This window comes from Thunnus albacares, chromosome 18 (assembly GCF_914725855.1).
Source record: "Thunnus albacares chromosome 18, fThuAlb1.1, whole genome shotgun sequence".
Classification (NCBI taxonomy): Eukaryota; Metazoa; Chordata; class Actinopteri; order Scombriformes; family Scombridae; genus Thunnus; species Thunnus albacares.
The window spans coordinates 6651239-6667151 of NC_058123.1; the positions used below are offsets into that span (position 1 = coordinate 6651239).

At 38.7% G+C, this 15913-nt stretch overlaps 1 protein-coding gene across 2 annotated transcripts; it reads right to left on the reverse strand.

Annotated features, from left to right (window-relative positions):
• Nucleotides 1-3214: 3214 nt before the first annotated feature.
• On the reverse strand, nt 3215-8070 carry otpa (orthopedia homeobox a). 2 transcript variants are annotated; one of them, XM_044333947.1, is made up of 3 exons: nt 7924-8070; nt 6973-7391; nt 3215-4429 (listed from the first exon to the last, which is right to left on the reverse strand). In XM_044333947.1, the coding sequence occupies exons 1-3, from the start codon at nt 7958-7960 to the stop codon at nt 3908-3910; spliced, it is 978 nt and encodes a 325-aa protein (XP_044189882.1). In that variant the 5' UTR covers nt 7961-8070; the 3' UTR covers nt 3215-3907. The 2 variants fall into 2 exon arrangements, with proteins under 2 accessions (XP_044189882.1, XP_044189881.1); XM_044333946.1 differs by having other exon boundaries at nt 7885-8070.
• Between the last annotated feature and the right edge of the window lie 7843 nt (nt 8071-15913).

The window sequence follows — 15913 nt, forward strand, 5'->3', positions numbered from 1 at the left end:
GGGAAACATTTACCATCTGGAACATCATTTATAGGACAATACCAGCTGCCTAATTCAGTTCCAATAGTCAACAGTAGCTGAAGCAGGTTATTATATATGAATTAGCAAAAAACTAGTATGTCTTAAAGGGGACGTATCATGCTTTTTGTGATTTTCTGTTATTTTTACAGTTATGATGTCAGATGATAAACATGGTCAAAGTTCCAAAACTTGAGGTGAACATATGTAAAAATGCTGCCTGCAAGTCAAAAGCCAGGGCTTCAACCTGCTCTGAACGCTTCGTGTGCAAAGTTACCACTAGTTGCTTCACGCACATGCCCACAAACGGCCATCCATCGGTAGCCTTTCTTGCTAAGGTTGTTCCATGGGTTGTTCACGTTGCCCACTTTCATATTTCAAATCGGATTCAGGTTCGAACATGTACGGATGTATATGAGAAGTTTCCATTTTGAGAAAAGAACAAGAAAAAGAAGTGAAATCCTACTACTGTTTGTTATCATTACGAGGGGCAGCTTCCTGAAGCCGGCCAATCAGAACAGAGTGGACTCAGCAAGAGGGTGGCCTTAAAGAGACAGGAGCTAAAACGGCCTGTTTCAGACAGAGGCTGAACTGAGGGGCTGCATAAAGGCCTATTATCAGATAAATAACAAGTTTTTAAACTGTAAATCATGCAAAGATATGCCAGTAGAGCCCCAGAATATAAATATAGACCTAGAAATGTGCGTTTTATGTCCCCTTTAAAGCAGTTGGAGGTTTCATCCTTAAGCAGATGGTGACTATTAGGCATTTGAACAATCACACAAACCTGAGACGCCTTTTTACATCCCCACGCAGGTTTTGAGAGTTTAATCTCATGCCATACGGTGTCACAGAAGTATGTAACTTGTGGACCAATTGATGTGTGAGATTCTTCTACATTGTGATGATAATAATATAATAATAATAATAGTGTTCCCCATGGAGGAACAAGAGGAGCTCATGGTTGTTGCACATCTTCAACTGTCTAAAGGCAGGTGGCATAAAACTGGTTAACCAGGCTTTGTACGTTTGTAATATCATTTCAACATGCAGTTTAATTTGGGTCTGACAGCTGATTAATTAGATCCACTTAATTTGTTCTTTATATACTGCAGGTGTATATAAATTAATTCATTTATACTTTTTTTCTTGGATTTTCATAATTATTAGATAGTATTCAAAGATTTCCTCGCTACAGTCAGGTTAGTTCACCTGGGCTTTGCAGGTTATAAATACTGGCCCGTTCTTTCTGTCCCCTCCTACAGCTGACATCCACCCTGAATCACCTTTTGCACGTCCACCGCACATAACCCACACATCCAAGCATTGCTTTCATTGCTGGTGATGCTGATCTTGTTTGTTTTGTGTCAGCAAGAGAAAATGATGAGAAGATTGTCAACTTCTGTGCATTTATAGCTCTGCCTCGATGATTGAAGCCTCCTTCAGTCATTATGTGAACAAATCCTGTTGGCCATTGTTTTATTATTAATATATGAGCTGTGGAAATCTGATTAAGATTTTTTTGCAAACACGGATTTCATTATTTCAGTGTCAAAAAATGCCTTCAGAAAATCAGCTGATTGATTCGACAGTAGTCATGATTTTGGTTGAAATATCACACAAGGTTCACAGCAACTGGTTTTTCCTTTTGTTTCAGCTTTTATATGGTATTATTATTATTTTGTCATTTTAGCATAAAGATAATGAACTATTATCTATTTTCAGGTGTCAACACATGAATGATCTCATCACTGTTTTTAAAGACCCTGGACCCAGAAGCAGAAGAAATACTGAGACTCTTTACTTAAGTAAGTGAGTAAAAGTAAAATTACAAAAGTATTATTAGCAGTATTTTGTTTATGTCTACCTGCCCAGAGACTGCAGATGGAAATTAGCTAGAAGCTAAATCTGGTGCAACTCATCTCACTGTGTTAGAGTTGCTTTTGTACATCATCGCTGGCAAATAAATGTAATAAACCAACTAAACTAAACATGTAAAATGTTAACAGTAAAAGTACTCATAATCCAAAATGACCACTTTCAGCGTGTTATATATAAATTACTGGGATATATTTTATATATATATTATTGATGCATTAACATATAAGCAGCATTTTAATGTAGCTGGTTGAGGTGGGTTTTATTTCTGACAACTTTGTATAATGTTGGCTGGTTTAATCTTCAATAATGCATCTTTTATGCATATTTTATTACATAAATATCCAATAAATGTAGACGAGTAAAAAGTACAATATTTAGTAGTGAGTTAAAGCACTGCAAGTATAAAATAGCAGATATATTCAGAGATATTCAACACTGTTTTTGCACCCCTATCCATGCACTCTATGTCTTGAAACTTGAAATTTTAAATGAAATGAATTTTCATTGCAGCATCTACAACGACATTAAAATGATCTTATGTCTTCAAGTAAAGCACAATACCAAAACATTAAGTCCAGCACTTCATCCATCGATTACCCAGAGGTCTGCATTTCCTAGATATCTACATGTTTTAGACTGAAGTTATGTTGTTAAAGAACATTTACATTTGACTGCTTTATCCTCGCTTTACTTGTTTGATCTGTGTTGCTGTTTAAAGCCTTTAAATGGCTTTTCACCATTTCGCTGTTGACTTATAGTTCAGATCACACATCTGACACATGATACAGAAAAGTAGGAGGCGAAACCTGCAATTTAAATCCACCACAGATAAAAATTTGGAAGTTACCTGATATAATATGTTTGGATTAGAGGTTTAAATTGAGTGACACTGTGGAGTCGGGACATTAAGGTCGTGTTGGAGTCGATTAAAGCTGCTTATAATATATATATTTTTTAAATCTTACATCTTGACGCTGTCCATTGAAGGATCAAGTGTTTCTAGTGCTTCTAAATCTAATTTTTTTTTTTTAACATGAGCCCTTCATCTGCTTCAAGAAAGGAGGTTTGATTCATGATGTGACATAATTGAAAATGATTTTTATTTGATCATTTACATTTAATTGATATAAACATGTCCATGAAACAAAAACGGTTCAAACATTTAAGAAAAGTCATATTTGATCATAAGCACAGACATAATTTGGAAACATAAGTTATCACAAACTGACCAAATGGGAACAAGAGTGCTTCCGCTACACAAAACATCCTATATAACAGATTATAGTTAAGTCAGTTTCCATGTCTTAATTTATACTGTTTCCCTTATTTATTTATTTAATTTTTTTTTTTTTTTTTTGCCTTGGACAGCACATGCAGTCAAGTCATTTTCCATGTTGTCCTGATTCCTTTCAAACCAGTTTCCTTCTCTGTCCTCATGGTGAAACTTTCATATTCTCATTCTTTTAAAACCTCCAGGTTCCTTGTTTTCTGCATGTCCACTGTGCATCCCTTTGGCCCCTTCAGAGCTGCCTGCTGTGCAGCCAGTGGAAAAAAAGGGATCTGTAACCTAGTTTTTGTATCGCAAAGTATCCACAGAATTTGTCCTCAAAAATAAAACCGTCAGTCACCAAGCAAATGTCACTGAAAGCCCTGCAAGGCGAGGGCTGCGTGTGTCAAGGAAATAAATACTGAACAAATGAATAAGTTAATTTAAATAGACAAATAAATAACTGCCATATGGCTACATGCGAAATAATAAATTATAGCTTAAAACAGAACCAGCCCTATGCTTGATAACGGCCTGCAGGCCTGATAAATAGCTTCAGTTTTCCCTCTTGTTTGTGATTGGTCGTTAACGGGAGAAAAAGACGCCAGGTGTGTTCTGCGATTTGTGATGTGAACAAGAATTCCTGGTTGTATTTTTCCCGGTGCATTGGATGAATAGGAACTAAATGCAGAAGATCTCTGTATGAGAGAAAGAAAAGCTCTTGGCGGTGGAACCTCGTCACTAGGTGAAACTCATGGATACTGTGTGCTCCAGCGCTTTGCGGCGCAGAGACGCGATGCTTGTCCCTCTCCAGACGTCACTGTCCGGGGAACTACACAGCTGAGGCGAGCCGGTCACGTTGGTCGGGCCGGACAGGGATGCGGGTACCATCCCGGGGAAAGTGGGTTGGTAAAGGTGCGACTGAAGCCCGGAGCCGTTCGACGACATGTTGGATAGACCCATGGAGTTGGGCGGCGGCCCGGCGCCGAGGCTGCACTGAGACAGTGACTGCGCCATGGCCTGCTGGCGGCCCAGAGCCGGCGGTAGCTGCAGCTGGGACACGCCGGGCATCCCTGCCGTGGCCCAGCGGGTGTCGTTAGCGTGGAAGGAGCAGAGGCTGTCGCCCATGGCCGCTGCTGCCGCCGCGGCTGACGGGAACTGAGGCAGGCCGTGGTGCGTCGGCAGGAGCGTCCCCGGAGCCCGGAACACATTGGTGGTCTTCTTGCGCTTCTTCCACTTGGCGCGTCGGTTCTGAAACCAGACCTGCAGACAGACACATGATGAGTTTCAGGAGGAGCAGATGTCATGTCTGCTGGTGCACTGACAGGCCATGTTACTGCACATAAAAAGGTTAGAACATCATCATCATAATGTGAACAATAAATCAGTCGAAGAAAAACACTGATTTATGCTTTTTCTCCACCATCCTATCAGCTGTCATCTATTGACATTGTTGAGACGCACGTGTAAACGTTCTCAATAAACAAATAAATTAATTCATTAAGCCTATTACTAAAGGTTATTACGCTTAACACTGAAAAACGTCCAAAAAAAACAGAAGTCACATCTCCAAAAATGTCATAATAAGCATTTGTTTTGTTTGCTATTTTTATAATTTAGTGTGAATTTTAAGAATTGGAGAATCTAATTTGACTATTTCCTTTACATACCTCATATTTTTAATATAAGAGATTTGAAATTATGTTTTTAATTGCTGAGGCCAGATTGATTTTGGTGCAAAATACATCATTTATTTTAAACAAAATGATTATTTTTCTTTGTAAGGAGCCACTGAAAAACCCACGCGCTCACATAATAAAGACAACGTTACTGCTGTGACACACAGCCTGCTCGCAAAACAAGACTTTATTCCGGGAGTCCTTGAGCCTCTGCAGGTTTGGTTTTAAGCAGCCAGTCTATGATTAATGTGGAGATTTGGTTGAGAAAGTGGGGCGCAGTAATAAGAACGGGACAATCTCACTCTCTTCCTCCCCTCTCCCTCCCAGTGTAGCCAGCCGTGAAATCCGGCCTGAAATGCATTACACTTCAAAGGAAAGAAAATGCAATTTCTCATTCCGTTTTAAAAAAAAAAGACAAGAGTGCAGCCTCAGCGCGTCCGGCATGAAGACGCACAGAGAGCAGTGACAGACAGGCCCATCGCTAAACCGGCTTCTCTCCTTCAGCATCATTTCACTAATTCTTCTTTTATGTAAATATAGAGACTGAATGGACCCATACAGTCATAAAAATGATTATCAGGGTATTATTTCACATGTGAGCGACTCAAGCGCATTTGCTAGTTAATAAGGCGGCGACGCTTTAATTCCTGATGTTTTATGAGTTTGGTATTTGTGCAGACCGGATGTGAGAATAAGCCACTTAAGATAGAGAGTATTATTATTATTATTATTATCATGGCGAGTGAAATACAGTTTAGTGAAGACTGGAGATTATTATCACTGTGTTCAAATATCAGCCATATTTATCAGACGGCTGTAATAAAGCTGCAATCATCATTAGGTTCCCTGTAGATTCATTTACAGGAGGTGAAATGCGCCAGTTTTAAATCACACAGAGGTTAAAGTCTAAGAATAAAACAAATCGCTACAACTAGATCTTTAGTTAAATAAGACAAAAAGACACTTAAGTTGTTTTTATATCATAAATATTTTTTTTTTCTTGAGTTTAAAATCTAGTAAAAGTGAAATGTCAGCATGATTTGTTTGATGCCGGTAGAGTATTAAGGTTGCACCAGGAAAGTAAGTGAACTTGTGATAACATCTGTCATGTTGAAGCAGGTGTTTAATCCACAGGGTCGCCGGTTCGAATCCAGGTAAGACTGAACTCATCACACCTGTGACCTATAATGAAATGACTAAATATGGACGGTGATTAAAGCTGCAATAGTCGTGTGAAAGTCTTGATTTTTTTTTTTTTTTTTTTTTTTTTTTTTTTTGCGGGATAGAGTTTAAAATTCTCGGCTAGCCTGAAGATGTTTATTTAGTATTTTAATAGTTGTGTTTTCCCCTTGAAATAAATTCTTCACAGCTGAATGAAGCTGATAAATAAATGTTGTGTGTGTGTGTGTGTGTGTGTGTGTGTGTGTGTGTGTGTGTGTGTGTGTGTGTGCAAATAGTTTAATTAATTTTAATCCATTATTAAATGTTACAAAAAATGTCCTCAATAGCAATTTAAAAAAAATAGCCTACATTTTGTTTCTCCAAAAATATTCCATCACCGACGGCTGAAATTCAAACTTTAATTTTACAATTACGAAACAATTAAAAAAGCCATTTTATTAAAGCAGCTTCACTTTGTTTTTGTTTATTGAAAGGAAATTAACGAGTGACGCGTTTTCAAATAACGCAGTTTGAATTTACAACTGAAAGGTTCATCATGTAAACAACGAGTCAACGCGATAAAGTTGAATTGTTGGGTCACAAAATGAGGAATGAAAAGCTTCCCGTTAGATTTCATTTACACACGCTGCACTTTTTAATTGTTTCATTAGTGTGACGCTGTTGGCTGTGAGCTGGTTTTTAGTCGTTGCATTTTTTGGAGTTGAAGGATATTTAGTGGTAATAAACAGCTGATATTTAATTTTTAATGGCTTTTTTTTTAAATCATTGACAATAATAAATTGTATGTGACGCTGCTTTTAAATGATATGTGAGCCTTATGAGTGTGAGCCGGCACAGATTGTGTGATTTTTTTTGATGTGAAAAAGCATCTCAACAGTTTGTGCAGCGTTTAGTTTTTAACTCATCATCCACAAACGCTTGAAAGCACATTTCCAGCCGTCCTACCTGCACTCTGGACTCCGTCAGGCCGATCCTCAGAGCCAGCTCCTCCCGCATGAAGATATCTGGGTAGTGCGTTTTGGCGAAGCTCCTCTCCAGCTCGTTGAGCTGCGCCGGAGTGAAACGGGTCCGGTGCCGCTTCTGTTTCTGGGACTGCTGGCTCGCAGACTGGTTGGAGTTGTTGTTGTTCTGCTGCTGCTGCTGTTGTTGCTGCTGCTGCTTCTCTTGCTCTTTGCTGTTCACCTGCACCGGGTTGGATCCACCGCCGCTGCTGATATCGTCACCCGGGAGCATCGTGGCCCCTTCCACGCCGTCCGGGCCGGGGCCGAGCTCCCCGGAGTGTCCCGGGTCAGGTCCCCCTCCGCCGAGCCTGCACTTCAAAGCCTCCCTGTGGCCCAGGAGCTCCGCCGCGGCATCCTTCATCCCTGCACAGACAACCACACCTGGTGAGATTTGAACTGTAAATAGTTCCTCTACAGCACAGGAGGGAAAAGAACATGGTTAGACAAATATTGCAGGCAAGCAACACACTTTACAGGCAATAGACACAAATCAAGAGCTGCTGAAGCGTTATTTTTTTTTTTTACTGCAGTAGAAAATGCTGCACATGCAATAAACAACCCAGTTCAAACTTAGCACACAAATGCAGAAATTAAAAAAAAAAGAGACTGCAGCTCTTTTTGATAGACACAACCACAGCATGCACATTACAATCTGCTCCTTAAATACTCTTAATTCAATTCGATCAGACTGATATCTTAGAAAATTGTTAAATCAAATTACGCAGTAATATAATAATAATTACTTTTCCAATGAATTAAGCGAGTTTAGCTTCACTCCAGTCGCATTAAGATGATATAAGAAGCAAATTGACAATTTTCTGAGCTTGATTTAAGATTAGAAGTGCCTCCAGCTTACAGTAGAGTTGAAGACCGGAGTTTGGTGATGATAACTCACCGAGGCGAGCATCCAGGAGGTCGGCATGAGATAGCATTGCGCACCGCTCCAGGGCGAAAATGCTATTCCAAAAAAAATCTCTATGACTTTAACCTATTTAAGAAATATATATCGCCTAAATGAAAGCAAATTCGGTTTGTGGTTAAAAGGGAGGTTCGTTGCATTATAATGTAGTTTAGAGAAATGGGGAGGCGCTTAACAACGGAATGAACCCGTGAGCTTCTCCAAACGAGGACCAATCAGAGTTGAAGCCTGAAGGTATATCAGCTTTAGCCCGAGACCCCCGGCAGCCCTCCTCCCCCTCCCTCCTCCACCCTCCTCTTCTCCATCCTTCTCACATCCACAAGTTCATTCCTCCTCATTCCTGTAATTGGCTTTGATTTCTCCTCCAAATTACATCCAATAAAATAACCTGATTTAATATCTGTGTGAAAGCGTCGACCCGTTCAAGAAATGTTGGATCACCACAATATTTGTTTAATTGTGCATGCTGCTCTGCTCTCGTTTGTATAGTCAGCTGCGTGAACAAGAATTGGGAGTTATTCGTATGAAGAAGGACCACATGGCTGCAGGAACATCACACTGTACACCTTAAATATGAACTCTATAAAGCTGAATTTATTATTATTATTATTATTACTATTATTAGGCCTCATTATTTCCTTTTCTTCTTCTTCTTATGACATTTGTAGCCTCCCTGTTGATATTCTCGACCTCTTTACGACACTAAATACCTCTTGGAGACGAAGTGAACCTCCTCTAATATCCATGATTTCCCAGTCAGCCAAACAACAAACTTTATATAATTCCAACCAGGCTCATTTTCAAGGCCATTAAGCTTTTATGTAATTAGTGGCAAATCTATAGGCTTTTATTGCAAATATCAGAGTAAAATCAGTATACATTAGTGGTAATTTACTAGTATTTAGGCCCAACTGTCAAGAAGGGAGGGACTTGGTGTAAATGATGTGTGAGCAAATTAAGTGCATAATTCGGCGGAAAGTGGAGGGAGAGTTTAACATGAATGCTCGCCTTTGATAAAGGGACACAGTTAATAACACCGCAGGCTGCGAATAACCTGACACCTGAACAGATAAATAGTCTTACATGAGCAAACACACGGTCGTGGAGGAGGGCAGGTTCTTTATTTTTTGTTTCATAATGTCTCCAATTTATTTTCAGTCAGACAAGAAAAGCTTAAAAAAAACTCCTTTTGTCAGTGAATTAAACTCAATTAGCTCAACAGCTTTTTTTTTTTTTTTTTTTTTTTGCAACACACACCAACCAGTCTGCTAAATATTTAAGGACACACAAAAAAAAGAGAAGAAAAAAAAATCAGACATGCTTTAGACAGATGTCGGGACGATTTTGAGAGAGCAGGTTTATTTATTATGTGCGCGGGGGGAAAGTGGCACAAAGGAGGCGTCCGAGCGTGAACCCCGGGGCTCGTTTTTTGGGGTTTTCTTTTCTTCATCCATCCAGGCTTTCAATTGCCTCTGCTCATCTTTTTATTTGTCTGCAATCTGGTGGCACGACAGACCGGGATGGATGGATGGAGCGGAGTCGTTGTGCGCGGGAGTCTTGCTTTTCGGGAAAAGCACCGGGATGTGGAGATTTGCGCTGCGTCTTTCTTCAAAAAGGAGGAAAAAGAAGAGAGAAGAAGATGCGCACTTTGGGAGATAATTTCTTGTCCTGTCTCTATATCTGTTTTGTTTTTTCTTAGAAGCTGGACTTGGAGGTTAAAAACTGGAATTACGCGCCATTAATTCAAAATTAATCCTGTTATAGCTATTTTATTCTCTTAAAATGAGGATGTAGCCAAGGAAACATCAACTGGTTTGTTTATTTCACAGAATTATATATTTTTAAAAAGATTTATGAAATTATATAGCCTCCGCTATTCGAAATTATTACTATGTAAAAAAAACTTTATGGCGTTTTCCTTATTTTATGCAGCTTTTTTCCTGGCGCGCTGAAAGCCATGTAAGGATAATTTAATATCATCACATTGCGGGATGATGGATTGCGCGCTTCATTTTACGACTTTTCAATAGCTCACTGCTTTTATAGCTGCGCAAACAAAAGTGAATGACTCCTCTCATAGCAGCAGGTCATATTTAACCCAAACAACGAGAGAGAGAGAGAGAGAGAGAGAGAGAGAGAGACAGAGAGAGAGACAGACAGAGAGAGAGAGAGAGAGAGAGAGAGGAGATCATGAGATGTCAGGAAGCAGATTTGTGCTAAAATACTCCAAAACAAACATCAGTTTATTTGACTTTTTTGTGTAAAAGCTGCAAGGCAAAAAAAGAGGGGGGGGGGGGGGGGGGCAGCATATTTTTATTTTTCATGGTAGATTAAGAGCTTTAATCTCCGTTTGATTGCTCCAAACCTGTAATACAATTTATTTACCTGATTCGCTGCTGAAACTGCAAGATTTCTTTGGAAAAGCTGAATGAGACAACGCTTATTTCATTTCAGACTTAAATGACAAAAACTAAATTATCGTTATTATTCTAACTTTTTTTTATTATTATTATTATTTTATTATTATTGTGTGATTGTTTTTCTCCACGTGAACCAATTTGCTGCTTGATAAATGACTCTCCCTGGAAGTTGTTACTCCTATTGTGCAGTGTATTTAGGATTAGTTCAACTAATTCAAAGGCATCTTTTCACTTAACAGTGCCAATAGATTGTGTGTGTGTGTGTGTGTGTGTGTGTGTGTGTGTGTGTGTGTGTGTGTGTGATGAAGGTCTTGGTTTTGCTGAGCTGATAGGGCTGTAATTAGGGTAAACAAGGACCAGAGCACGGTTAACGTCTCTCCCCGGCAGATTCCACTAACATGCTCACATCAATCTTATCCATGATATAAATAAAAATAGACAAACAAACAAATTCGCCCCCTGCAAGTTAATGCGGTGCATCTGAGTGGAAAGTAGACATTTTCACGCAGTTGTGGAGATGAGGAGTGACTTTTAATAAAACTGCACGAAAACAACAGAAAAAAAAAATGTTATGTAGATGGTGTGTTTGAGGCCATTTTTGCACAGAACTGAGGGAGAAGATTCACGTGTGTGTGTGTGATTGTTGCTGATGGTTCACAGGTGATAACCTGGCGGGGCTTGAACCTGTGACCTCCAGGTTACAGTACAGGCTTTCCAAACTCTTCTCCTCCCGTTGCCTTCCTCTCTCCCTGATCCGCCTTTTGCTCTCTGCATTCACTCAATTAGAGATTTCTTAGGAGAAAAATAATCGATCTTCCATCTGCACAAGCCCCAGTTTAACAAATGAGATTCTTGTTTCATGCAGCTGATTTGGTGACAGTCTGGGGGATTAGGAGTAATAAATTACTGTGTTGAAGAAGAGAAGGAGCGGCTGCCGCTGATGCTGCAAACACAGCGGTCTGCTGTGCGTCCAGGCAGCGGTAAAGAAAGTTTGACATGGTCAGACTTCAGAGGCAGAAAAAAATTGGGAAACCAAAATTAGGATTTATGTCTCTTGCAGATGGACTTTTAATATCAATAGACTTGATGATAGGCTGTACTTTGTCTTATACTATGTAAATTATCAACAACATTAGTGGTGGAGGAAGTATTCTGATCCTTGACTTGAGTGAAAGAGGCACACATTAAATATCACTGTGTCAAAATTTACCCAATTTGGATCAATAATACAATACTTTACCCAGAAAGCCACTCAAGACAAGAGGTTGTTCTGACACAGTTTTAGTGTTATTTTTTATTTTACTGTTTGGTTATTAGCTTGTTATAATCCACTCTACTCTTTTTTTAACTTATATGTCATGGTTTGTTATTGACTGTTAATAACTTGTGTATCTTTTGAATGTCATGTTCACATCATTTTGTACAAGAAACAATTGATTTGTGACAGTTTTCAGCTAAAACTTGAGCTTGTTGTGTCTAACCTACTGGGTCAAAATAACATAGGCCTATTGCTATTGGGTAAAGTTGACCCAGTGTTGCATTGGTGTTATATTGATCCAAACTGGGTAAAGATCTTGTGTAATGCCACCATTTAAAAATACTCCATATATGCTACCTAAAAACCCTGCATTCAAAATTTGACTTGAGTAAAAAATGCAGTAGTAGGCTACTATCAGCAAAATGCACTACTGTATAAACGTGAAAGTACTGACTGTGCAGGCAAAATGTGTTCTGCCATTGTTATGTTAAATATATAACTATTAGGCCTATTATTACAGCATTAACATGGAGCCTAACAGTAGGCTATTTTAATGTTGTAGCTAGATTTGGTAGGCCTATAGCTAATTTAAATATTTTATAGCCTATATTGTGGTCATAATTTTTTAAAATCTTCATCTGAAAAGTAGGCCAAATAACTAATGTACAATGTTCCCACCTGAATTGTAGTTAAATGCAAAGTAACTTAAAATTAAAATACTCAAGTTAAGTCCTACAGCCTACCTCAGAATTAGCTTCTTTAGTTACTTTCCTTTGCTGTACAAAATAACCTTTTGTGCTATTTCCACTCATTATTATCTCCCATTATTAGACCAGAAATGTCAGGCAACCAGCTCCAAGGATAGACTATATGTAGGCCAATTGGTTCATTCTGGGCATATTTTAGGAAGCCTACAGCTAATAAGTTACTATGCTTTGAGAAATTAAATGTATAGGATATGTGCTGCAAACTAATAATGCACCCCCGATAAATTACTCTTGAATTGAATGAGTAATGAACAATGGTAGAAAGTTGGCCTACAGTTACTCAAGTACTATAGGCTGCTTAGCCTAAGTACAATTTTGAGGTAGCCTACTTGTACTTTGAGTATTTCCTTTTTACGCTACTCTTCTACTCCACTATATTTCAGAGAGAAATACTGTAGCCTAACACATTTATCTGACACCTGTAGTTCATGTTTTCTCTGATCAGGTTGTAGAAATGCGATGTATTTCAAGAGATTAAACTATCTCATAGTATATAAGATCATTAAAATGTGCTCTACCTGTACAAGTTAATGCATTATGGGTAATAAAAATCCAATTACATAATATATTAACACTCTGAAAGGGGCCATTCTGCTGCCTTAATGGATACTTTTACATTTTACACTTTAAGCACATTTTGCTGCTAATACTTCCATACGTTTACTCAGTAGGTGATTTGTTCATTTTTAACAGGGGGGATGGCCCAATGGGAGGGTTAGGGACTGCAGGATTATCATATAGGCCTAGCCTAATTCTTGATATTATAATTGTGATTATAACTTCAATTTAATAAAACTGCTATTAGGCTAAATACATATTTTGTGCAGGCCTATTCTTTTACTGGATGTGGACATTAAATATTTTAATGCTTAAGTATATTTTTCAAAATACACCATAGTTTTGACAGTGTAAATTTTACCTTGAATTATGTAGCTGTAGCAGCTGAGTGTGATGCAGTCAGTGCAGGTTAATTTCTTCAGTTACATTACATGCTCCACTCCCAGGTTACAACAAACATCTATAATAAAAACTATATCTGTAGTCTCCCCTAAAATATCTTATTCAGAGGTGGCTTGGACTGGGGGTGTATATTCAGCAGCACAGATGCTACTGAATGATCATAGAAATATTATAGAAATGTTATAGAAATACTACAGGCAGCAGTGTGTTTCTATGATCCTCTCACTCTTCCGTGACAACCCATTGCTACTTGTCACTTTGATCATGAAGGTGACTCTACTCTATAGAGTATATAGGCTACAATACAGTATAGAATTTATAGTATATAGTTCAGGAAATATTATAGATCCAAGACAAAACTGACAGAACGGGACTGAGAGAAAAAGGCGCAATTACAAATCCGTCTGCTACTTCAGCACCACGGACAGCGCCATGGATTTATCAATACACAGCACAGTTAGGCTGCTGATATTTCAGAGCCATAGTCGGGGCCATAGATTCTAACTTGCACAAACCTCAGTCAGATAAAGGATCAATGAGTCAGGCAGACTAGACTAACATATTCAACTAAACAACCCCTCTGCCCCTGAAAACTCTCTCTGCTACCAGAGGATGTAGAAGGGGGGATGGCAGGTTAATAGGGGGGATGCATTTTGGTCATTTTGCTAACAAGGGGGATGGCATCACTCCTCAAATCACCTACTGCTTTTACTTAAAGCATGAAATATTTTACATCATTGTACTGCTGTTGTTTACTTGAGAATAGGATGTGAATACTTCCCCCTCTCCAGACACTGCAGGTTCAGAGTACCAGCAGCCTGCATGGGTCCTCTGGTCACATAAACCCAGGTGTAGCTCCCCGCCGCCGCATCTCATGCCTCAATTAGCACTGCTGCCCTCTGTATGGACTCGATTAGGCCGTGATTTATCCGAAAGAAATATAATTATACCTCCAAATAAAATAATCAGCATTGAAGAGCGATTTCCTTAACGAGATGGAGCGGGGTAGATGTCACGGAGTAGCAGCGCCTCATTAGGGCGGTAATGAGACTTTGGGGTGATCCTGATAATTATCGAAATCTGTAAAATAAGGATCAAGTCAAATGTAACCTTAATTTGTCTGGCAATTGAGTTCATTTATTAGTATGACTATTTAGGAAGGACTCTCTCAGCCTTAATACAAGGTGTCGTTATTTTAAGCCATTTGGATAATAGATCTAACTGCTGCAGGGACATCAGACAGGCCTGTTTTGTCATTCATGACCATAACCAACATTTGTCATTTGACTGACAGGGTTGTCCAAAGTGCTCTTGTCTTTATTGTAGGTATCAAGACACACAATCCATTTCACTGCTGTTACAGAAATACAAGCAGGTGCATACACTGCAATTAAATCCATCAGGTAGTGTTAGTGCTGAAATGATCAGTCAGTGATCAAAAGAAAGTTAATCAGCAACAATTTGAATAATTGATTAATCGTGTGTGTCATTTCCAGGCAAAAGAAAAAATATATATTGGTTACAGCTTTTCAAATGAGAGGATTTGCTGCTTTTCTCTGTTTTCTGTGGTTGTAAAAATTGCCTATCTTTGGGATTTGGACTGTTGGTTGGACAAATTGACATTTTACAGACTAAATGATTGAATTGATTAATCAAAAAAAATAAATCCATATGTTAATAGATAATGAAAATAATTTTTAATTGAAGCTGCAGTTAGTATTCTTGGATACATCATCCTTAAGCGTCAGAGCCAATTAAAGTCCAGCATGCTAACCACCAACTCATGTAAGGAAGATTTAAAATGGCTAAATTAAAACAAATTAAATAAAGTGAAATACAATACACATTTTTATATGTATTTCCATTTTATAAATGCATTTACCATGTCAATGGAATGAAAACATATGTGAAAAGAGGCATCATGCACAATTCCAGGTCGGTATTTATGTTCTGGGGCTCTACTGGAATATCTTAGCATGATTTGAAATAAATTATGTATCTATATTTATCTTATACTGACTCTTTATGCAGCCCCTCAGTTCAGCCTCTGTCTGAAACAGGCTGTTTTAGCTCCTGTCTCTTTAAGACCCCCCTCCCGATGAGCCCACTGTATTCTGATTGGCCAGCGAATCCGGAGGTTAGGTAAAGTCACTTTCTTTTCTCGTTCTTTACTCAAAATGGAAACTTCTGAAATACATCCGTACATATTAGTGCCCGAGTCTGATCTGAAATATGACCCGAACAACCTTAGCAACAAAGGCTACTGAGCAGACGGCCATTTATGGGCATGTGCGAACAATCTGCCGTCATCACGAGGAAAAGGTAGACAAAACTTTGCAAACGAAGCGTTCAGAGCAGGTTGATGCCCTGGTTTTTGACTTGCAGGCAGCAAGGAAGGAACATTTTGGAACTTTTACAATGTTTATAACAGAAAACCACAAAACACACATATGTCCCCTTTAAAAGGACAATTATTTCACTGCTGATCTTTAAAATCTTGGTGAATTGTTTTTCATTGTGACATGCTACATTCATTAAATTTAAATCACAACAAAGAAAAA